Genomic DNA, 24769 nt, shown 5'->3' on the forward strand with positions numbered 1-24769 from the left:
AGTGTGCTGTGTGTCTGCAGGGAAATTGAGTTTTAGTAGGGCTGAGGGTTGGAATGGCGAGATCCTTATATGGAGTAGATTGTTTGGTTTAGACTGATTTCTTATGCAGCGGTTAGCAACATTGTTTTCTTTGGCTTTGCCTGCCCTGTTTGAGTTGATCCAGAAGCTAAAAAGGCGATTCCAAGATCCAGAGTGTCTTCGTTTATGGTTTGATGTCGCTCTTAGAGTGTGGTTTGTTTTTTAGGTTAGCAAGTTAAGAATCAGGTTTTTGGTAATTTCCTGAATGGCAGATGTTCTTCTATTGTGCGTATTTCCTTGGGAAGTGAGTTCAGAGTTTTCTTGAGATGTATGAGAAGGCTGCTCGGCCGAATTTCATTTTCGAGCATTGTTTGGCTTCAAAACTTATGTCATAACTGGGTCTAGGGCTTCTTTTAGGTCTTTAGATGGGGGGGATTTATTTTCAGAAATGTTGATCTCTGGCCATTGATTGGTTCGTGTTATGCAGAGTGATTTGAAAGAATCTTTTGGCCGGTGGAGAGTAGGGATGGTGTGATGGCTCTCCTATTTAGTCTGAACAGTAGTCATGCTGCTGCGTCTTGCATCGGATGCAGTTTTCTGTTAAGGTGTTCTGGCATTCCAAGGTAAATGCTTTTGTTGTAGTCCATTCTTGACATGTTGAGCGTTTGTGTGGGAAGCGGAGACTGGGTAGTATCTGTTTGTGTGTAGAAAGAAGCATTTCTTCAATACTGCATTGATTTGGGTTCTAATGTTAGGTCATTCTCCTGAGATTAACTACTTTTGATGCTTCCAATTTTGGTAGGCCATGGTATGTGCTTGTGATTTGAGGAATTGTTGGCCGTGATTATGATTTCTATTTGGTTTGGATTGAGTTTGAGGCTGTTGCTGCTTATCCGTCGGTTTATTTGTGTGAGGCCTTTGTTAAGGGCTTTGTCTATCCAGTGGTGTTGATTTTGGAGATAATGTGCATTTCATCTGCATAGTTGTAGCAAGTCCATGTCTTTGATAGGTTTTTAAATGGGGTAATGTATATGTTGAAGAAAAGTGGTAAGGGGATTGAGCCTTGTGTATCCCCATAGGTTGGTGTGCCTGATGCTGAGCTGATGGGTTCTTTGATGGTTTACAATGACAGAACCTTGAACACTGACCACCAGCACTTGCACCCAGTAAATCTCATACAATAATTCTTGTCTCCTTAGACAATGTCTGCCCCATTTCCGAAGGCTCGAAGAGCGCTCCTGAGACCCAGCTGGGGTGACCCTGCGAGTCAGACAATCCACATAGGGCCTATAACCTCCTTCTAATGACTGCAATCTGCTCGGTAACAGCCGTTTGTTTCTGAACATTCACATTTCTCTTCCAAAACATTAAAATGTTGCCGTTCCCCAGCTTACTTGTTGGGGCTATTTTTGTAATGACCCCTCTACATACCAGATCAAGGCTCTCCTCTCGTTCTGGTGTGGGCGGCAAGCTAGCAGGCCCAGGCTTCAAGGACGCAAGAGCCATCTGGCAATTTCATCCACAGTTCGGGGGTAGTTTCGGTGGAGGCACATCCCTGGCGCAGTACCATCACTCTGCCAAGCTGAAGCAACTGCTAGATTCCCACACTGCTGGCTGGTCATGCTGCCACCTTCAGCGGGCCCTTCTGTGCTCTCGGGCTCTCTGCTTGCCCTTGCGAGTTTGTAACTCCCAGATTCTTGCGTCTCTCTCCGATTCAGTGTACGTGGCTTGGGGAACTCCCCGGCTGGCATACTAGTCTCCCCTCCCCTTTAATCCCCCTCTTTGGTTTTTCCCAGCAGACGTGAGCGAGTGTCTCTCTGTCCTCCCCCGGTTTAGGATTCTCCTAGTATGGAATCACAATTACTGGTATGGTTTCCTCATCACAACATACATATTTCCCAGAATATATCATTAGGAGTAGTCACCCCGAGTGGGACGGGTATGCCCAGAGGTGGGTCTCATGCCTGATGGTCCTAGACACCAACTGCTCCTCGCTGATTCTGCCCAATGAGGCAGAAACATGCCTGGGTCCAAACCCGATTTGCCTATTGTATTTCTCCTTTTGTAATGGCTTGTCAGGCGAAGAACAATGGTCTGGAGGATTGCCCAGAGGTTAAGATTCATTCGAAAACTTCCAGCCATCTACCACAAACGGTTCCTTGTCAACTCCTGCCTGAAAAGTATAGCGGAAAACTATTTTACTTGAAAAGTCTATAATTGAGTGCTAAAATGACAGAGTTCTGCTCTGTTGGCTCAAGAAGCAGGCGTTCTGATGTCACAACTGAAGCGTAATAACTGTTTACTGAGCCGTTAATTTTCTTATTAATCAATTATGTTGTCGGAATTAGCCTGTGAGATTATTTCCAGGCTTTTGTTACCGATATTACAGGCTTTCATGTAATTATCCTGATCATTCTATTAACCTGTTCAGCACAAAGCGTTTGGTTATACTGAGGGGTGGCTCATTAATAATTGCAGCGACCTGCCACCCATCTTTCCATTGAAAAGGAGGCTGCATCCCTGAGAAAAACGCTGCCTTTCCCCTCGGGAATCGTGCATGCCTGATGGGCATTGCTTTGCTTTTGTGCAGCTCTCCCAGATATATTGGGGGCACCAGCATCACAAACCTGATATGAAGTGAGTGATGACATAGTGGTCATTGTCATCAACAAAATGTATTTTTGAAGTATGTTGCATATTGTGTGCAAAGGCATTATGATACCATGTTGTAAAATGGTGTTACGTACTGTTGGTAACCAGCCATCAGTTGAGTTTGTCCTTGTTTTACCTTCTAGAATTCCTTGTCAAAATACATACTACAAACTACCCACTTTTCACATTTAATTACCTCATTCATATGCCTTTTCTCTCTTCCTCCAAGTGTCAAATGTAGGACCAAGTCACTTGCTCTACAGGGCTTCATTCGTGGTCTTTATTTGGGGGAAGGCAGGGCGGTGCAGTATTGTAGTCTCTCTAACAACTGAAAACCTACAGAAAGAACTTTATTTTCTTCTCTTATATTTAATGAGTACACACTTTGAATTTAGTTATTTCGGTGCACAAAACTTGCACTAGCCATTGGTGAGTGTTTTTTGCCTCTTGGCGAGTAAGAAATGGTGTGCTCTGTGTATGTATGGATCAGAGGTGGCGAGTTTAAAAAAACATGTTTTTGTTTTGGCTTGTAGCTTGCAACTTAAATTTTGCCCCCTGGCGATATTGTGGTGTTTTTTGTTTTATATTTTTTTTAAATGATTTTGATCTAGCAAATATCTGGCTTGTGTGCTCAGATACAATAAAGTATATTTCAGCAAGCCTTGCAACTAGTTATGTCAGGCAGGTAAATGGCTGACTTTACCTCCTTTCCATTCCCCTCCCCCACCACTTTCGTGCAACCTTATTTTGTTCTGGGATCAGTAAATTACTTTTTTGTCCCTTTTAGTGCTATTACATTGGTGCCACTGTTGATGCAGCTACCAAAATCACCAACGAAGTGTCCAAGCCTCTGAGTAACCACATCCCGGCTGAAAAAATCTGTGAGAAGCTTAAGAAACAAGATGGTCAGATCTGCGAATTAAAATATGGTGAGTGTTGTACCAGCAGATAAGTTTGTTTGCAAGTGCAATGCTTAGCATGTCTTGTAGGAAGGGTGTGTGCAGATTGTGTAATGTTGGGTTGGCAGGTGTTACATTTTGTGTTGGTTGTCATGCTCTGCAAAGGGGGTGGTTCGGTCTGTAGTGTGGTTGGTAAGAGGGCAGTAGGCTAGATCGCATAAGGGGTTAAAGACCTCCTTAAAGGGGCATGGTGGGTGGGTGGAAATGCTAGTTATTGTGTAGGATGGGTAGTAGTCGTGAAGGGAACTACTGCAGTGTGGTTTGGGGAATAAGACGAGACTTTCAAAGTACTGAGTGATTTTAAAGATGGCCTTCATGTCTGGTTAAAAGACAGACGTGAAAGTAATTTAATTATGGAACAGTTGCGTAAGCAACAATAGTTGTTAAATGAGTTTATCTAGTTAGTTTTGAGTCCTTGTTTCAGGAATTTGTTTCTTAAACTTCAAATTCTTTGTATTGTTTTAGAAGATACATGCAGCAATTGGATCTTATATCAACAGTTACGTAATAAATGCAGTACAAATCCATTACAACAATGCTTAGGCATACGTACAACTGTGGTAACTATTTCAACTACTCTGGGGTCTTCACAGATACTCTGGGGGAGGATCTTCACCTCTTACAGTTCTTTGTGCAGATCCACCACCCATCTTTCCCCTTTACATTCTTAGAAACCGGTCCTGTACAACATCAGATAGTGTGAATCTTTGTGTTTCAAAGCAAACTAGGCTGTATCAGTATATTCCTAGAGCATCTCTGGTATATTTACACCATAACTAATCCTTCCATGGCCATATCATCCATTCTCCCCACCTAAAAGCATACCTCGCAGATCAAGGGTAGACCCGCCTTCCCTCTTGTTGTACCCACTTCCTTTGTAGGGAGCCCCCAATGGATTGGGAGCAGAAAATTAATAAATCAGCGCCGCACTGCATTTGTTTTAGGGAGGTCATGGGTCAGAACGGGCTTGGAGTAGGTCCCTTATTTCATGCCGGGTATTGTATTGGTCGGCTCCCCCTTCAGATGTTCTGGGGTAACAACCCTATCCATGCTTTGCTTTTATCCAATTCCTTATATCCTTTAGCCAGCCATTATAAATCCAAAGAATAAATAAATTTAAATTAGATTTTGCTTGGAGATTTCCACCCCATAGCTATTGTGTGCTTAGTCAGCATTAACCCAATCAGCGCTGCTTTATTTGGCATTTTATTGGGTCTACCCTTTCAAGGTAGAAGTCCCAGTGGACATTGCTTCACTGTATGCTCCCAGCAGTTTCCATGTTGTTGCCCTATCTGCTAAATACAGAGCCTCCATGCCTGATTTGTCTACACTGTACTTGCCCTTCTTTCCAAAGGCGTAACCTGATCTGTTGCAGGAAAGGTTCTTATCTGGAAAGAAGAGGTTTCTGCCCCTTAAGTATTGCCGTTTGCTACCATATCCTTATTGGCGTGGCCTCTTGTATGTAGAATTCTAACCTCAGCCCCCAACTAGTTTAAGCAGCCGACATGGTGCACACTCTACTTTTACCATTTCAGTTATTGTATCTGCTTGTGGTTGGGCAAACCAGTGTTCCACATCTTGAAGCATAGTTGCCTTCTAGTACAACGAAAACATTTGGAACACCAATACCCCCATGGCCTGCAGGTATCTGTAAGGATGCCATGGCAATCCTTGGACTATCCGCCCTCCACCTCCTCCAAATCAGCTTAGTCCGTATTCTGTTCAGTGTGGGAAAGAATTCTGTCAGTATGAGCATTGGCATCACTTGAAAGATGTAGAACTGAGTGAGAGCTATCCTTTTGACGTATGCCACACGCCCCATTACCAAGAGTGGGAATTTCACCCCAAACTCAGTAGTTGTACTAAATGCAGTTACCCCTTGTTCCATATTCATTTGGTAAACCTGTTGCGAGTCAGCGCTTACCAAGATACTTAAATCCCTCAGTGGTAAGCTCCAAGTGTGAAAGGCTAATTCCTATCTCTGCAGGGATGGTATACATAGCAGATTTTGAATAATTTACCCCCAGGACTGAAGAGTTCCCGAATCGTGGCCAAACCTGTCTTTTTAAGTTGTTCGATCAGAGATATAAAGGAGCACATCTTCATACAGTGAAACACAATCCGTCTCCCCTCCTCTAACCAAACCCATTGTCTCATGTGTCTTACGAACCAACCTCACCAATGGTTCTATCACCAGAAAAAAAGTAAATGGCGATGGTGGGCACCCTTATCAGGTCCTTCTGTGTACCTGCCAAGGAGTTGAGATGACCGCATTGACTTTAACCTTCAACGTCGATTTCCCCTCCATATAAAATCAATACCCATCCTGTAAACTGTGAGCCTAGACGATCCTTTCGAACACCAACCATTCAAACTCCCATTTGATAGTCCAAAGCTCTAGTAGGAATCAAGGCTGACTACTGCTAGTTTTTCGGCAGAGTCCTTCGATTTAATATCAAAAATAGTCTCCTCTGATTGTGAGTGATACTCTTGTCTGGGTTAGATCCAGTTTGGCCGGGGTGTACCAAATTAAGTATTACCGGATTCAGCCGACCAGCTAGGATTTTTGATGGGATTTTCATTAACATTTTGTGGTCTGTAGGAACCACAATTGCTGCCGTCCCTTCCTTACAGCGCACCACCACCAAGGCCTCCGCATGGACCTGGGGAGCATACCTCACGTACTAGCCTCCAAGAAGACCTCTACTAGTTTAGGAGCAAGCACTTCCTTGTATGCCCTGTATACTTCCACAGGTAGCGCATCTATCCTGGGAGTAGTTTTACCCAATCTTAGATGCTCCATCACTGATTCAACCTCATGTAGTCCAATATCCCCTCTCAGGATCTCCCCATGTTCTGATAATCTGTGTAGATCAGCGATTTATAGGGCCCATACCAAGCCCAGTGTAAAAATTGCATATGCCATACGGCTCTGTGATCAACAGACCATTTCTGTCCCTACCACTTTCACATAGTTGCTACCCTCTCTCCGACTAGCCGGGCTAGAAGTCTACGAGTGTCATCCTCGAGTGATTTTTGCCATATATCCAGCATAATTATTTAGCCTCTCTGTGCTCCATGTAACCCATCTCTAACCTCATCCACCACTTCTTTCACAGGCTTCCCTCTGGCCTCCCTATGCTTGTCAGCCATCCTGTTCCAGATTCGTTGAGATTTAAACCTCTCAATGTCCCCAAGTTCTGAGAGGGACCCCAATTCTGATCCAGAAACCATTGTATCTGGACTCTTAAGGTGGATCTCAAGGCCGTATATGTCTGCGTATTGCTATTAAGCCTCCACGCTGGGAAACGCGCATCCCCCAAAATGAATGGTACCTGATCGGTTATGGACCTATTACTAAAATCTCTGCTTATAACACCCAATCAGTATGCTGTTTGGCCATAAGGCTATGCATGGTTTCAAAAGTCTGCCTTCGGCACATAAGTGCTGAGGAGCAATATGGATCGTCCCATCAAACTGCCCACTGCGCCTACATCACTTCTCAACATTCACCAAAGTCTGTATTACACTAAATCCATATGAGTAACCCTATATGCCCTAGTTCTTTCATTCAGCTTCTTTAGTTCTTACCTGGTTAAATGTCTCCTGTAGAATGGCCAATTCAGCTCCTCTTAGCTGTGTCCTTAGCATTGTTGAAACATCATTCCCTTTGTGAGTTAAATCCAGGCTGCTATGTGTTCCAAACCATCTATAATAGCAAAAACAATGATCTCCTCCCCAACCCCACCACCCCATGTCCATAATTCACAACCAAAGACTCAGTTCCACAAACCACCCCAAAGGATGCAACATGCCCACCATACAAAATTCAAACAAAGGTTCCTCCACTCCCCCTTGTAACCCAGGTCCTGTTACCCGCAGGGCCAGGAGATAAGAATGGAGGAGAAACACTACGGTAGGTAAGCTCTGTTTGAGCTGAGCATAGGGTCCGACTGCCTAGCCACCCCCACAATAAGGGACATCAGTCCCCTCTGCATCAAAGGACGTTGTCCCATGCGCTCACCGGAGCCATAATGCCCCTCCAGCCCAATAATGGATACAATAATTGCTATGACAGAAGTCAAGCCGTTTCCCTGTCTTCCTCACCCTCCTTCCCCCTGAGAACTTCAGTTCAGTGAGACTTGAGTGCAACAACTCATAATCTGATCAAGCCGTTTAGCCAGAAGGTCCCCATTCCCAAATCTCACACATTGTCAATCTCGCAAGTTGTCTATGGATGAGGTGTATGATGCACAGGGAAGCTCCCTGGACAAAGTACCATCTATGTCTGCAGTTATTTTCCCCAGGTACAGTGCCAGAAGATGCACTTGAGCCTATCCATGCTGAACCCATGTATTGGTCAATGAGCACTCCTGTTAGATTTCCTCAACCCAAGTCCTCTTGATGATTTATACTCCAGCCGGTTCCATGTTTCAATTGGGGGTATTGAAGAAAAGGGACATTCGCCAACATCTTTTAGCTTGACTGGAAAAAACATCATGTATTTGCCATTATACTCCCTAAGTTGCTTCTTCACAGTATCGTACAATTTGAGCAGTCTTTCTACTTCCGGAGTAAAGCCCAGGAAGATTCAAATTTCCCACTGTGTTAGGCTGCGCACTTCTTGGCATCCTGTAATACAGCATCACTATCTCGGAAGTTGAGACATTTTGCAAAATGGCTCGATTGGGTGCACCAACAAGCGGTTTCCTTCCAGGCTCCCTACGCGCCCTCAACTGTGAACCACTTCAAGAGACCCTTAACACCCAGGGTATCCACAATGAGCTTCTCTAGGAACAGCTTTATGCTGTTCCTAGAGAAGCTTTCTCATCCCCTCTGCCACTAAAATAATTCTTGCATTGCACCCCCTCGAGTGAGACTCTCTCGCCTTGTCTTCCAGTAATCTGGCAGCAGTTGTACAGTTGTAAGAGCATTGATCCAAGCTTGTAGCACCTACAGAATCGTCCATCCCACTCAACATTCGTGAAACGTTCACCTTCTATGCTCAATACCCACTGATTTTTGCTTTTTGTTTTCAATGGACGATCTAGAATCCTGTATGACCTCCAGTCATTACTCCACAGTACCTTTTTGAAATGCCGTTTTATCACACTGCAACCAATGTATTCCACACCATGTTGCCAGTCCGTCGGCACCAAGCCTCAAGTTCATGATCGCCATATGCAGTGCCACCCTCTGCATATAAAAATTGTCTTTCAGGCAGCCTCCAGCGTCCCACAAAGAGGGAGCCCTTTTCCCGGTTCATTCAAACACAGTGGCATGGAAACGTGGGTAAATGGGGTGTCCCGCTCCTTCTAGAGTACTTCCGAAGGCTTCTCGTCTTCAGTCCACTTTCCAGGTCTTGGGTATCTGGATATAAACTGAATACATGCAGTGTAGGGACAGCCCCTCTGCATTGAAGGATGTGTATATTTCTGAGTTCTATTTTATAGTCTCTGCTATAGAGCTTCTCACCCGGTGTTTTTCTTCCACATTTTTATCCCATATTTGTATCTAAATTAAGCTTCTGTCTAGCAATAAGTCCACCCATTTTCAAAAGGGTTTCTACTATTACTCTTCTTGAGTAAGGAAGATGTTCAAGGGTATTAATGGATGGCATTATATTCAATGGTATGGTAACCCGTAGTACAATTTATGGTTCACCTAAACCTGATCTTTAGCAGTTGAAGTAGAGAAATGCTGGTGGTCAGTGCTGATGCTTTGTATCTTGCAGACGGTCGAGTCTGGTTGGTGAGTTTAAGGAATGCATAAGTCACGAACACTGATTTGCATTGGCTTATTTGGGTACTCGCTATTTGGAGCCTGGATTATGTACACTGATGCGCTATTATCTTTGTATGTGAGTTTTATGCTGAAACATAATGGCAAGATTGTGTGGAATGTTTGTGTAATTGGAAAAACGCTTCTGTTTTTGATGCTTATTTATGTACATATAGGCCATTAAGTGGTCCTTTCAACTCTGCCACTTAAAGAAAGTGACTTGAACATTCCCATCCTTTCAATAGACTTGGGGAGACAAGGCCCTAAACCTTGCCAGATGGCTGCAGCACAACCTTTTTTTTCACCCTTGCAGGAAAGCATCACACCCATAATATTTACTCCTTGTACAGCAGTTGCGTTCTGTTGCTGCTGCAGAGCCATATTGGCAAGGGCCTGAGGTATTGCTACCCACCCTCTGGGAAGAGAACTAGCTTAGAAGAGAAGATCTCCTTCCACCAGGGCCCTTCCCCATCTGCTTAACACCACAAGGGTAGTTCAGCACTAAGAACCATGCTGTAGATTCTGGCTAAACGTTGCTCTGCCTTTTCGCCCTGAACTGCATCTTGAGGCTGCATGGCAGAACTCCTTGATCCCTGGATTACTATTCGTGCATTACGCCCTCCCTGATTGTGTGTTTGGAGGAGTTATCCTTGCAGCATCACCACTGCACAGATCACGTTCAAGTCTTGGCAGCACTGCAACTCTTAAGGGGCTCCCCTAGGACTTTACCCAAAGGGGTTAATTCTGACATTTGCTCTGTATATGCTTCACATGGTTTATTGTGATAACCGCACAGTGATGGGTGCACGGAAAAGGAGCTACTCTTAAGCTGCACACTAATGTTGACAGTAGAACACCTCTGGCAAAGGGGTTAAGCTTGGTCCTGAAGCCTGTTGAGAGGGAGTTGAGACTGAGCCTGTAATTCGATGTCTGTTGTGCAAACATGCTTCTCCAGCATTGGATCTTTCATAGATTCACATTCTGTGAATATTCCCAGTCAGGCTTGGAATCCTCTGTTTAAACTTAAACTGAAAACGTCAGTCACTTTAGTGCTCAGGTACAGTAATTTAGTGTCATACTGCCCACAGCCAATAGGAAAGGCTTCCTTTGCTCCAACCCTGAGTGCCATCTTCAGATATTTTTTTACTGCACTTGTTTTTTTGTATTTTTTTTATTGAATATCTATTTTCCAAAAATAAAAATTTACATATACAGAAAAAACATGCCGGCCAACATCTGATCTTACAAGTTGCCATATATACACATTATTTGGCAATGAATACATAAAGTCCCCAATTCTTCTCCACCCCCTCCCATTCCTCACCCATCAACCTTAGCACATACAAATTAAAATCCTGAAGTCTAGTACAACAATAGAAACCTCCCCAGATCTTCTCAAACAGGGATTGCTTCTCCCTCCTACATGACTTTCTCAATGTCTGCCAATTCATGCATCTCTTTCATCCACGCATTCATTTCCACATGTGGTTTAGACTTCAACTTGCTAAAATTAGTTTCTTTCCAACCATCGCACCACGGAATAACAATCTCTTCTGGCATTTTGATCTGGCGTGACCATTCACCTAGGCCTGACCAGCATAATCTGATATTCTGACATATATTCAACCATTCCTCAGTTGAGATTTCACACACGATTCTACTGCTCTAATCTTCTCTCAGATCGACATTTCCCTTGTACCCTGAAACAATCATGATAAATTCTGCTAGCTAAACCTCCCTCTCCAGGTTTGGGGTCGCTGGCAAAAAGATCTTTTGTCTAGTGTGGTTTCCAGCACTGCCACACCCGCTGCTTTCCTTAGTCTTCGATAATCAGTCGTTGTGAAAATCTGTAACATTCCAATTTTCCTGAAACTCTCTGGCCGTCAGCCATTTTCCATCCTTAAAAAGATCCGCGATCCACCTTACTCCACTTAAGAACCAGTCCGGCCAGAAGATGGATTTTCCTGCGATCTTGATTCTACGATTCATCCAACTCGGACGTTGGATCCATTAAGGCATCCATCTTCAACAACTCGTACAATTTCCTCCACAAAAATCTTAAAAGCTTCAGTCAATAGATACTTTACTCTTCCTGGGCCACATGCCATCGACAAAACCACTCTAGGCGTTTGAGGACCAATCATCTGATCCATCCTTAAGGAACAGTACAAAAATGTGCAAGATGAAGACAAATGGTAAGCCCTAAAACTGGGAACTCCTAGCCCCCCCCCCTTCTCTAGTGGAAGTTGCAATTTCCGTAGCTTTAATCTGGGCAGCTGATGCAAGTTCCTTCCAGTATTTGGGATTAATGGTCAGCAGGAGCATGCTTAACACATAGTTGAACTTTGGAGTCGCGGTCATCTTCAAAGCGTTGACCTTTCCCCACATCGAGAGATTCAACAATCCCCATATCTCCAAGTCAACCTCAAAATCTGAACACATTTCCCTCAAATTTTCACTTGCATAATCCATAATATTGGGTGTCAACCAAACCCCCAGGTACCTTCTGCACACCATTTGAAACCATAAGAATTCACATAAGATAAGATGCCTATCGCAGGAGTCATTCACGTCAACACCTCCGACTTGGACCAATTTACTTTGTAACCTGACGATTGATGAATCTCAGTCAAAATCTCCATAAGCGCGGGTAATGAGGCTTCCAAATTCCTGAGTACCAGAAGCAAATCATCGGCATACAACCACAATCGTTGCACCAAGCCCCAGCATGTCGCACAACAATCTGCCATCTTGCCTTAAAGCCTCCGCTAAAGGGCTCTATAGCAATAACAAGTGAGAGTGGACAGCCTTGTCTCGTGCCCCTTTTTAGCGTGGAAGGTCCTGACCTCCAACCATTTGTATTAATAGCCGCAGTAGGGTCGGCATATAGTAATTTTATCCAAGACACAAATCTCCCCAAATCCCATATTTCGAAGCACCAACACTTTTTCTGCGTCTAGCAAAAGCACTGCAATGTCATCTGGAGAGTCTCTTGCATTAGATTTGGTTTGGATCAAATACCTGATATTACTTGAAGTCCTCCTGGCCTTAACAATACCTGATTGATTCCAATGAATCAAATTAGTAAGTAGATTCTCCATTCTCAGGTCCAACACTTTTGCCAGTATTTTATTGTCTGTATTGATCAAGCCAATTGGCCTATAGCTCGATGACAGTCTTATCTTTACCCTTCATCTTTACCCTTCTTTAAGAAAACAGAAATCGTATGTCTAGTAGTGGGTGGTAAAAAGCCGTAGATCAATGTAGCCTAAAACATATCCTTGAGCAGTATTAAAGCTGAATCGGGCAATAGTCTATAAAATTCCATCGGGAGCCCATCCGGTCCCAGTGACTTCCTGGAATTCAGTTTACCAATCGCACTTTTAATCTCTGCTGAGATGTCCCGCTCAAGCTTCAAAGAGTTCAATCCGACTTAATTCTGCAATCTGTAGACCCCGTAGAAACTGTGCACCATCTCCATGGACACCCTGCTCATTTTGATAGAGGTCACTATTAAAGTTATGAAAGATTTCATTGATTCTTGCCGGATGATAAGAGCGTAAGCCATCCCCATCTCGAATTGCAGATATATTATAGATCTTTCTGCGTTCCTCTTCCTTAACCTGTAAGGCAGCCATCGATGGCACTTCTCGCCCTTTTCATAATAAGTACATTTTTTATGGTATACATTCTTTTCCGCCCTATCGGCAATCGGGGGCCTTAAGGTCGTTTTTTTTTGTTTTTTTTTTTAGTTTCTGCAAAACTTTTCACTTTCAATCTGTCCAGGATTCGTCATGACTTCTGTGATCAAGCCCAAATCTAAGAGTCTAATTCCAATATTTCCCTCTTATCTTTTCTTCTGCCGGCATGACAAACCGATAGGAATCCCTCTTATGGTGCATTTAAACGCTGCCCACACTGTTTGTGCTCGTACTCCGCCCCCCCCCCCCCCTTCCAATTCTCTTTCATGAAGAAATCTATCTCTGCCGTGAGTTTCTCCATCAAACCATCTGGAAGTTAGTATTCACCCTCCAACTAGAAGTTCTGTGCATCACAAAATCCAACTTCAAGTGCATCATGACATGCGCATGATCAGACAAGCGAATGCGACCAATCCTACTCGTTGTGTAATTTTCAGCCATCTTCCCAGCCGTCAACAGCATGTCGATCCTAGAATAAAGATCATGCGCCCCAGTGTAGAATCTATACTCTTAGCAGTCGGATGCTCCAGCCTCCAATTGTCTTTCAAATTGTGTTCCATTAGCAAGTCGCTCAGAGACGTTGTTATCTCTTTCCCTGCAGTCTGCAGTTACTTTTGTCCAAACCTTGATCCAACACCACATTAGTCTCCTCCCTGGACAATGCCATTATAACCCAAGTCCTGTATGGTTTGTGCCACTTTTCTAAAGAAAATTTCATCGTCCACCAATGGTGCATAGATGTTGCATAAAATTACTCTAGTTCCTTGAATATTAATCAATAGAGCAACCATCCGACCCTCCTGATCCGATTTCACTCTTTAGAAATTGCAATGGAGCATTCTGACTTATTAAGATTGCCACATCTCTGGATTTCGAAGAAGAACCGTACACCATTCCAACCCAACCTTTTCCTAGTTTTTCAAGATTGCCATTTACTTTTAATCATATTGTTCAGACCATTCATTTCATGTGACCACACTCAAATCATTCATCCTTATATTTGCCCAATTTAAATCTTGCACACCAAATTCAACACATCCAAAACTTGTACTAGACTCAAATTAAAATATGTACAAACAAACCCCAAACCTCTCCCTCTGAAGTAGAAGCTGTAGAACCTGAGAGAAACAATACATAGTAAGAGGTCCCATGTCCTATGCACCTCTCCTAAATAACTTGAACTAAAAAAAGAATTTGAATTTGAATACATATCTGCGTCCCACACCCCTCTTCCTCCCCTCCCACCCCCACTAGTACAATAGTCGTCCTATCCCTTCAAAAATGCAGATGAACCACCCCAACTCTATAAGTCTAGACCACATGTGCACCTGAGCGCTATTCATATCCTCAAGGCCTTGATACAGTCTGTTAGTGCCCAATATAACCCAATCGAGTACCTGGAACCAAGCCAACCCAACATCATCTTAAATCCCAGCTACAGCATACCCCTTTGAAATATAGTGCTCCCACCACGAGCCATCCAACCGTAAACCACTAGTTCTATCCGAATTGCATACCTACTCGCTATATCTTTCAGCAAAATGAATTGGCTAGCGATCACACATAAGCCTTTCAACTAGTGTTAATCCCTGTCTCACAGCACTCATTAATCAAATCGCACACTGCACTAATTAACCAAAAGTATTCTAACCTAAAATTAAAGGCGGCCTGTGCGTTCTATGTGAATTCCAAGGTCTTTGCCACTCTGAACTGCCAGAATAAAGGAAGTGAGGGATGAAAACTGACATTTCAATGCACACCACTTGATCTCAACTTGGTAGCTATGTCTGCATATCGGCACTCGCCTGAATTAGCCACGTTCCATCAGCAGTGTGTGCTGCATCCACAGTGAATAAAGACGCCAAGTAAATTGGGAAAAGCGGGCCCCACCCAGCATCTAGACAGTTACCTGACTCGGCCCAGACAACTTGAACAAGCCTGCGCTGCTAAAACGGGCCTTCCCAACCCAGGCTTAACAGCTGCATGTTAAAATGAATCCTGAGGCATGCAGCTGCGGGCCAGGAATTGGTTTTCTGCTCCCAGAAAAAGTAACACAATACATTTACGAAGGCCGGCGAACGTCGCAGTTGAGAATACGGTGTACTTGTATTGAAAAGTGTAAACTCTACTGCCTGGCCGCAGCAAAAAGGTTTTGTGTGAACTCACAGGGCCCCTTTGTCATCCGCGCACACCTATTGAGCTAATCTTCCACAGTCTATACACAGGGTTGGAAGAGGACAATGGGCAGCCTGGAGCGATGCCATAAGGGGAGGCAGTTCACAGGCCACTAACAGATGTGTGAAGAAGGAAGAACACTCGCCCAGGATCCTAACCAGTAATTGCTTTCATTGGCGGGTCTGTAAAATCTGCAGAAATGTCGCAATTTAAATGATACTCGTAGCTGGATGGTAATTCTCCCAATTTGTCAGAAATTGTGACTACAGCTAAACTCGTTTTACCCCCAATAATGAAATCCAGCCAGGTTTTCAGACTATCCCTAATATTTTGGGGGTTTTATATGCATATTCTCGCCATTCATCTATTTTTGACAACAAATTAGCCCAAAATAATGAATTATAACATGGCATACCCATCTTTACCTTTTCTATGCAGCACAGTGTTATTGCTGGTGCCCACCTTTTCTGTACAAAAGATGCATCTAAATGAGTCAACCTATACTTTAATTCCGGGAGAATTTGATAAACCCGCACCTGGCATGTTCTTATTAGTCGATAGGGGATCAACCGCCTCCTCGCAAGTTATTGTGCATATATGGTCAACCAAGAACATTGTTCCCTTAACCTGTCAGTTCCTTGAAATTGCAACACATAAGATAAAGAACAGCCTTGGAAATGGTTAAGAAAATCAAACCCCCCACCCTCCTTGATCATTGTTATACAAAGCAGCTAGTGAACGAACCACTGCCCAAGTAACTAAAGATTAAATATATTGGTACAACCAGTATTACCAACACAAACAAGTCACCACTTAACATATCACAATAAGTTGCATGCCTCCGCGTTCAGGCTATCAGCAAAAATATTCTGGAGCTTATTATAGTTTGATCATAGTCCATAGCTCATATTAAAGTGCATTTCCAACAAGCTCCATAGATCAGATGCAAGATAAAGATGGCTATGCCCAGTAATTATTATAGTGGGCTACTCGACGCCCGCTCCCACTGCTCGCTTCTTTGCCCAGCTGAGCGTGGGAGAGCGGTCGCCGGTAGCCCTTGGGGGAACTGCTGGCCTTGGATGCCCTTCCTGGCCCATCGGGCCTCCGTGAGTTAAATCTGCACCTTTTTGTTATTGCTTCCGCGCTCTGAGCGCGTTGCATGTTCCTGCTTCCCCCTCCCACTTCCTGGTCCTCCTCGTGCTCCCGCCCACACCCCCCCCTCCCTCCCTGCCCCCTCTCATGCTTCTTCACCTCCTTCTACACCTCCGCAGGGCGTACCTCTGATCTGTACCCCTCCCCGGAAGTCCTTCAAGGTTGGCAACCGCCTCCACATTGCCACTCTTAGCTCTCACTCTGCCATCAAGCAGTCCTCTGATATCTGTCGCCTTCTTGAGGAACGGGACCTTGACGTCCTCGGTCTCACTGAGACATGGTTCACAGCCAGCTCTGTCACTAGCTTTGACACACTCCTACCTGATGGTTACATGATCCTCTCCGTGCCCAGGCCTAACCGTGCTGGGGGGTGTTGCCCTTATCTTCCCTGAGTGGATTCCTGCCACTGTCATTCCTACGCAGACCTACTCCTCTTTTGAATGTCTTGTCTGCCGACTCTCTCTCTCTCTCCCAGCCATTCCCTTACTGTGGCTATCTATCGGCCACCTGGTCAAATTTCCTCCTTCCTCTCCGAGTGGGATGACCTCTCCTCCTCACTCCTGTCCGCTACCACTCAACTCCTCTTTCTTGGTGACTTCAACATCCTCCTGGATGCCTCCTGTCCCCCCCACTGGACTCTTTTGTGACCTCTGCGACTCTCTCTCTCTCGCTCTATTCTCCCATCTGGGCCTACTCATTCTGCAGGGCACACTCTTGATGCTCTGATCTCTTCTGACCTTCCCCTCTCCGTCCCTCTCTACATTCCTCTCTCCTGGAGTGATCACTTTCTCCTATTCTCCCACCTCACCCTCCCTACCCCTCAGGCAAAGCCACCCTCATCATCGCCACCCACCTTCTCGGCCATCCGACCCATGAAGCGCGTGTCAGTTGAGGCTTTCGCTGCCACCTTCTCGCCCCCCGTCCCCCTTCGGCTGACTCCCACCCTGACACAGCCCTCTCCATGCTCCACTCTGCTATATCTGATACTCTTGATATCCTTGCCCCTGTCATGAGAATCCGCCTGAAGCCCAAAGCCAAATGTAACTCTTGGAATGACTCGTATCTTGTCACCCTTAAACGCAAGTGCAGGGTGGCAGAGAGGAAATGACCTGCTTCGTGTTCATCCTCTGACAAACTGGCTTGCTGCCTGCTCCAAATGCAATACCGTCTCTCCGTTCGCATCAAGAAGAGAGCCCTTATCCAAGCCTTCATCTCTGCGGCATCTAACAACTCGGCTGAACTCTTTAAAGTCTGCAAGGAGCTTGCCAACCCTGCTGCAGTCTCTACCTCTCCTGTCCCCTCCCAGGCCCTCTGCATGGCACTGGCCTCTCACTTAATCTCTAAAACTCAGGACATCCTGTCCTCACTCTCCTCCTATCACCTCCCTCCCTCTCTTCCCGGCTCTTCCTCTGGCCCTTCTGCAGCCACCCCCTCCTCCCACCTTCTCTGCCTTTCCCCTTTTTTCTGCTGACGAGGTCTCCAGACAAGTCCGATCTATGAAAGTCTCGTCTAAACAGGTTCACCCCTGTTCCTCCAAAACTATCAAGGACCACATCAACGTCCTGGCTGTCTTTTGCAACCACTCCTTCGCCTCTGGAGTCTTCCCATCCTCCCCTCAAGCACTCCCTTGTGCACCCTCTTCTTAAGAAACCCTCTTCCGACCCCTCCTGCCAGGCTAACTATCGCCCAATATCCATCACTCCCTTCTTGGGCAAGCTCCTGGAGAAACTGGCCATCTCCCAGATTAACCTCCATGCTGAATCTGTTGGTAGCCTTCATGACCATCAGTCTGGCTTCAGAGCTGCCAGAAGCACAGAAACTGCTCTCCTGAACATCCGTGAAGACTTGCTGTCCAACCTTGACTCTAACACTCCTTGTGTTCTCATTTTGCTCGATCTCTCTTCTGCCTTTGATACTGTCAACCATGCCATCCTGCTCAACCGTGAGAACTGCCATCAATACTGAAGGCAGGAAGACGAGTCTCTTCAAGGCCTGCCTTAGATGTGGCCTTAAGAACGTGTTCGTGGAAGAACTCCATGACACTGCCTTTACTGCTTCCATCCACATCATATTATACAAGAATGTAAATATGCCAGTCATCTTTAAATAAAACTGAGAACGCCACAGACGAAGGTGGCATGGCTCGACGATAAAAGATTGCATGAGGAGGCGTCCAGGAGTAAGAAGGCGGCACATATTGCACCCTCTAAAGGGTACTTATCAGAGATGACAAATTACAGCAAAAGCGACGGAAAAATCCCCTAGACATCCACGTCTGCCACGCAGATCAGATCTTCCTGTTTATTTTTTCAAGGATGAAGAGCTGGCTAGCTCACCCTCAGCACAACAACGTCCAAGTCATTGTCTATGACCCCTGTCGACGAGTGCCAAGACCTCGGCGGGGACCACCTTGACGCCTACGATACCTACCTTGTTGACAAACCACTAGAATCTTGTTGACCACGAGAACATTGTTGACCATGAATACTTTCTCGACTCGTATTCAGCTAGCCGGTCGTTGACCCTGTCAACACCACAACAGTCTGCATTAACAGCGCTGCCCAGGCCTGTTTGTCCACTCTCCCTGGAGATCTACCCAGACAAGGCTAATTGCTGCCACACAGTAGGGCTTCCCTCATACAAGATTAGAGGTGACGGACCCTTTCTCTGGAGTTAATACAGTCCAGCCCTAAGGACATGCCTCCTCCTAGGCAACACCTGCTCATGGGGCATAAAGTAACACATCACTTGGTTTGGTACCCTTACCAGCACCTAGAGACTTGATCTTTAGACATTTTACCCACCTTGAAAGCTCTGGTAACAGAGCTACACTACAGGTTGCCAGACCCCTCTACACCACGTCCTCCCCAGGGACCTCCGGAGCCCCAATAGGCACCAGGCAGAAGTGGAACAGCAGTCCCCCCTAGCCCACGTAAACCAAGGGTATGGTCATCTTTAAAGGCTTCTGCAGCTCACTAACAGTCACAAGAGGAGGCCGCAGACAACCAAGTCTTTCCACGCACCAACACATCAGTTGAATTTGATGTCCTCATCCTGGCAGATTACTCAGTTCCACCTGATCAGGAAGGAAAACGCCTAGATGCCTTTGGGAAAAGGTCTATCACTACAGCTGCCACTACCAACAAGGCAGCTAATGCCATGGCCATCATATGAAAGTATGACTGAGATGTGTGTTTTAAGATGGGTCCCGTCCTTGAGTTACTGCCGGAGGATAAGAAGGAGGAAGTGTTTGTGCTCCTGACCGCACAATCTAAGTTTCCATGGACATCGCTGACACTGGATTTGGCCAACTGGCAAATGGTGTCTGCAATGCTGGTTAAAAGCTATCAACCTCCGGCCAGAGGTGCAAGCAAAGGTGATCGACGTGCCCTTTTTGGCACAGATAGTTTTGGCAAGAAGGTCAATGAGACACTACAGTCCATTAAGACAATATGGTCAACTCCCAGGGCACATTACAACCAAGGTGACATTCCTTTTGTTCGGGGAAGTCTCATCTGCTTCAACAGGAGGTCCAGTCGTTATCAAAGGATAGAAAGGGTGCCAACCGCACAACGGGAAGACTGTCTGATGCTTCCTAGTAAGAAAGACCAGAGGGTTGGTGGCCCATTTTAGATCTTCGTATACTGAATACGTTTCTAAAGGCCCAGATGCTAAGGATGGTTAAACTGCACCAGGTGCACAACTACAGCAAGGGATTTCCTAGCATCTCTAGATTTAGAGGAGGCATACTTTGACAGCCCTACTCGCCAAAAAACGCCACTGATCCCTGTGCTTTGTCATGACAGGCTGCTACTATCAGTTTAAAGCACTACCCATTGGCCTGCTGTCAGCTCCGCGAGTTCACCAAGTACCTAGCCCCAGTCGTGGCCCTTTTACGGCAGGCAGTCATGTCTAGGTGCAGGTAGACAACTGGTTGCTGACAGCACCATTGGACACCATGGCGGAACCAGCACTACACATACACTAGTGATTTACAATCCCCAGGCTTCTAGATCAACTATCCAAAGTCTTGTCTCCTACCAGCTCACCAAGCTGGGAGCCTGCCTCAACATGCTCTCTTGCACAACAACCCTATCGGAAGAAAGTTTGTGTGCTCTTCGCCAGGGTATAGCAGCTGTCTACACTACCAGCTGTCTCTGTCCGCAGCTACAAATCCTTTCTGGGCATGATGTCCTCATGAATCCCGCTGCTACAGCAATGCAGGCTTTGCATGCAAACCCTGCAGGATTTCCTCTGCTCGTTGGATGCAGGTGTTGGGCTTGTGGGACGACACGATTGCGCTCCGTTCAGCAAGGCGTTGCTTTGGTGGTCAGTTCAAGTGCATCTAGATTATGGCGCTCTTTCGGCTACCCCCGCCCTCTCATCTGGTTAGTCACGAGAGATGCTTCTCTTGAGGGCTGTGGGATGCATTCAGTAGACATACATGCCAGAGGCCTCTGGACATACTAGGAGAAAGCTCAGCATAGCCATCTCCTAGAGCTGTGTGGGTGCTCAAGTCATTCCTCCCAAGAGTCGTCATTTGGGTGGTGCGGATGTTTACAGACAACACCACCATGTTTTCCACACGTAAGCAGGGTGGAACGAGATCTCCCTCCCTGTCAGCGGAGGCACAAGCCCTGTGGCACTATAGCATCAGATGTCCCTCCATTCCCTTTCACGGGTTAAAAATGCAATGGCTGATTCCCTCCGTAGGGAACTCCGCTCTTGTCATGAGTTAAAGATGCAGGAAGTTCAACTTCGTCATATTTTCTGCTGTGGGTTAACGCCAGAAATTGACCTGCCACCTACGAGAAGAAGTGGTGTATAGCTTTCGCCAGCAGTTTCCTGCATCGGGAGAGCTTAGGCAATGCCTTCATATTACCATTTGGGGGGTGGGGGAGGTTCTTCTGCTTCCAACATCCTGCCCCCTGGATTCCACTTCTACTGCTAGCACGGGTAGTAAGTATTTTCAGACTACAGCGGTGCGGACTGATCTTAGTAACACATGCTTGGCTGAGACAGTTCTGGTACTCGGACCTCCTGGCCCTCTCCTGCGCATAGACTTCATCCTTGGCACAACCTGCTGCACAGGAACAACAAAGCAATTCTCCATCCCCTCTCATCTTGACAGCATGGCTCATTTGCTCCTAGAATTTGCCTCAATTCCACTACCGCAAGACTGCCTGAACATTCTAAAATGGGCCTGCTCCACTCTACGATCACCTGCTATAAGAGCAAATGGAGGAGTTTTTACTATATGGTGTGCTTTAGAGTCTAGACCCCTTTACCATTCAGCCGAAAGACTTCCTGCTTTACCGGTCCCCTCTAGAGCAGGCTGGTTTGGCGCACTCCTCTGTTAAAGTAAATCTGGCAGGTATATCCCGTTACTCCCATTCTTTTTGTTCTCTCAGACTGTTCAAGGAGTTACTAAAGAAACCTTTTTTCGTTTGTTTTCTCCCTCAGTCCAGCGCCGGCGTGGGAATAAAATATGGTCCTATCCAGGCTTATGAGACTGCCCTTCAAGCCCATGCATAAGGTCTCACTCTGGGTCGTCTCTTGGGAGACGGTTTCTGGTGGCCAGGTGTAGCGAAATACAAGCCCTTTCCTGCAAGACACCCTACCTGACATTCCACAAGTCCAAGGTTGCATCTCATTCCGTCTCAATTAAACGGTGGTGTTACCTGTGTTCTTTGGGTCGCCGTTTGCTCAGTGGAGCCTTCATTGCACTCCTTGGAATTTGTGCAAGCTTTAAAATAATACGTCGCTCGTGCCAAGTAATCTCAGCTTTTTGTAACGTTTGGCCCCCACTGGTATTGGCAAGGCGCTCTCAAAACCTTCAATTGCCAGATGGATTTCTTCTTGCGTGCGTTCTGTCAGCCAGCTGGCAGGCGTCTCCCTGGTAAGCCTAGGGCTCATTCAGCCAGAGCAGTAGCTGCCACCACAGCATTCCTCTCTGGGGTTCCCCTACCAGACATCTGCATAGCCGCAAACTGGAGGTCAGTGCACACGTTTACTAGATTCTGTGTCGACAGGGTTTCTTCAGTAGAGTCCAAAGTCGGCCAGGTGGATCTACGTAACCTGTTTGTGGAAGGTCAGTGTCTCCTGTGTTTAAAGGAGCTTGCCTCCGCCCTTTACAATGCAGTACCATAATATAACCATAATCTATTCATTGCATGTGACTCTATGAAAGATCCAATGCTGGAGAAGGAATAAGTTACTGGTCTCCAGCATTGGTATCCTACCGCCTACCCCGATTGGCTCATTCTGCACTCTACATGCGTGATGCTGAAATGAAGATGGCCTCCAGGGTTGGAGCTAAGGGAGCCTTTCCTATTGGCTCTGGGCAGTATGACCCAAAAAAATGGCTGTACTAGAATTCTAAAAAGACTTTCTTCAGTTTACGCTGCTTTAGGTTACTGAGGCTTCCCAGCCTGACAATGTGTACTATTCACAGCATGTCAATCTATGCAGGATATCCATGCTGGAGAAGTGTTACATGTAAGTAATGTATTCCTTACTTCTAGGTGCGATCACTGGTGGTGCTACTCATAAGATGCTTACTGTAATGTCGCCACTATAGCACTTGTCCCCACTGAAGGTACACTGGGACTTGTTCCTTGCTGGTCCATGGGGATATCTGCATAGGATCCAGGGGGCGCCAAGCAGGATATGCACATGAATGCCTGCCTTTGGGTGGGGGAGTGGGGGCAGTCAGTCAACTGTGGTTCCTTCGCCTGGATCAGTTATTTGTTCCCGAGGAGTGTTGATGCATGCTCCTTTCTATGTCCTTGATGATATTCCCACTTTGGTGTCTGTGCTGAGTGTCCTTACAGATGACTGCACAGTGGTGTTGGTCAGGATGCTTTGAATACACAGCATCTAGACCGTATGCCTCCCTTTTTTAATCTGCTCAAATTAATTTTTGAGGGACTAGTTCCACTGACTCGCAAAATTTGTTTGCAATACAATGCTAAATCTAGGACTTTACTTTGTGCCTTTTGGCTTCAACTCTGAAGACTAGGAAAAGCTTGTCTCTGTATTGAGAAGCTGTGTTTGCCAAATAGAGACTGCATTTATTCTGCCCTAGGTGCAACACGTAATTTCCATGGAAGGACACACAATGTGTAATAACTTCCTTTCAGGGGACACTGGCTTCTTAGACCAAAAACACAAAGGGCATCGAACGAAGAGGTGGGTAACTTTATGCCATGCAGGCTGAAAAAGATTTGCTGAATCTGCCGCTAGCTCGAGTGCAACGCCAAAGAGCAAGAAACGGAGGAAACCCAAACATTTTCCTCACAGCCAGCCCCAGGCTCTGACGTCCAGAATTGGAGAGTAAATCCAATTTCAAGAGTAAAAATGAGTTTCCTCCTTATAGAGTTAAAAACTGCCTGACAACTATCCAATTTGTAAGTAAAATTAAAACTGTTCGAGGTATTTGTACCGCGCACCGTCACCAACAGAGTTGGTCCCCAGGCGCTCTGGCGGATCTGCAAACGAGAAGGCGGGATGGGTTCGTAAGGTGAAGAGGGAGTAGGATAGTGAGAGGAATGGTGTTCTTTTGGCAGCTTCAACTCTGTATGTACCGGGTGCTGAGCTTTGGTGCGTGTATCGGATCGATTGTCGGTCCTCGTGTGCTGTTGGTGTGGCTTATGTGTTGTTGCAGTGTTGTGAAGTGCGTGCCTGCTGTTGTGCGAGAGATGGTTGTGAGTTTTTTAGTGAAATAAGTATGCAGAGGTGTTCAGAATTTTTGGTTAGTGGGTTATGATATTTAACATGCAACATTCACAATTCTTTCTAGATGCAGCGCAGGCTGATGTTCACAATTTTAAGTGTGGCATTTGCTAATCTTCACAATTCCATCTAAGTGTGGCAGATGCTAACATTCACAATCCTGTCTAGATGTGACGCAGGCTAATCTTCGGTTTTCTATAGGTGTGGCACATGATCGCATTGGCAATATTAATGTTAATGTAATGTATGTAATGCAAGGCAACATGTACAATCCAGCCATGAGTAGATTTCGGCTAGTGGTCACAAATCTCTCTAAATATGCATGGTGTAAGTCTATGGCAGTCTACGTTCTGGAAAGGTAAGGTAAGGTAGAGTGGCAGGGGCTTTTTGGAGTAGAGTAATGCTCTACACCCCACCCATGCCACACTTAGTTTTTGTTGGTGTCTGTTAGCTGCTGGGTTCCCCTGCAGACACCTGCAGACACATCTTGGAGCCGCCAATGTAGGAGCCGCCCTTGGCCTTGGGGCCCTTAGCAGCAGAAGCTGCTGGGCAGAGGGGTGCCCAGGACTCATCCAGGATAAAGTGGAAATTGTACAA

At 45.8% G+C, this 24769-nt stretch overlaps 1 protein-coding gene across 1 annotated transcript in view; it reads left to right on the forward strand.

Moving 5' to 3' along the window:
- The window catches only part of MANF (mesencephalic astrocyte derived neurotrophic factor), a 37657-nt gene that overhangs the window by 8497 nt on the left and 4391 nt on the right, over positions 1–24769 (forward strand). The window contains exon 3 of the mRNA XM_069644101.1: positions 3458–3599. Coding sequence (XP_069500202.1) covers positions 3458–3599 — 142 coding nt within the window. The remainder of the gene's footprint in view (positions 1–3457; positions 3600–24769) is intronic.

This window comes from Ambystoma mexicanum, chromosome 2p (genome assembly GCF_040938575.1).
Source record: "Ambystoma mexicanum isolate Mex_15411 chromosome 2p, UKY_AmexF1_1, whole genome shotgun sequence".
NCBI lineage: Eukaryota > Metazoa > Chordata > Amphibia > Caudata > Ambystomatidae > Ambystoma > Ambystoma mexicanum.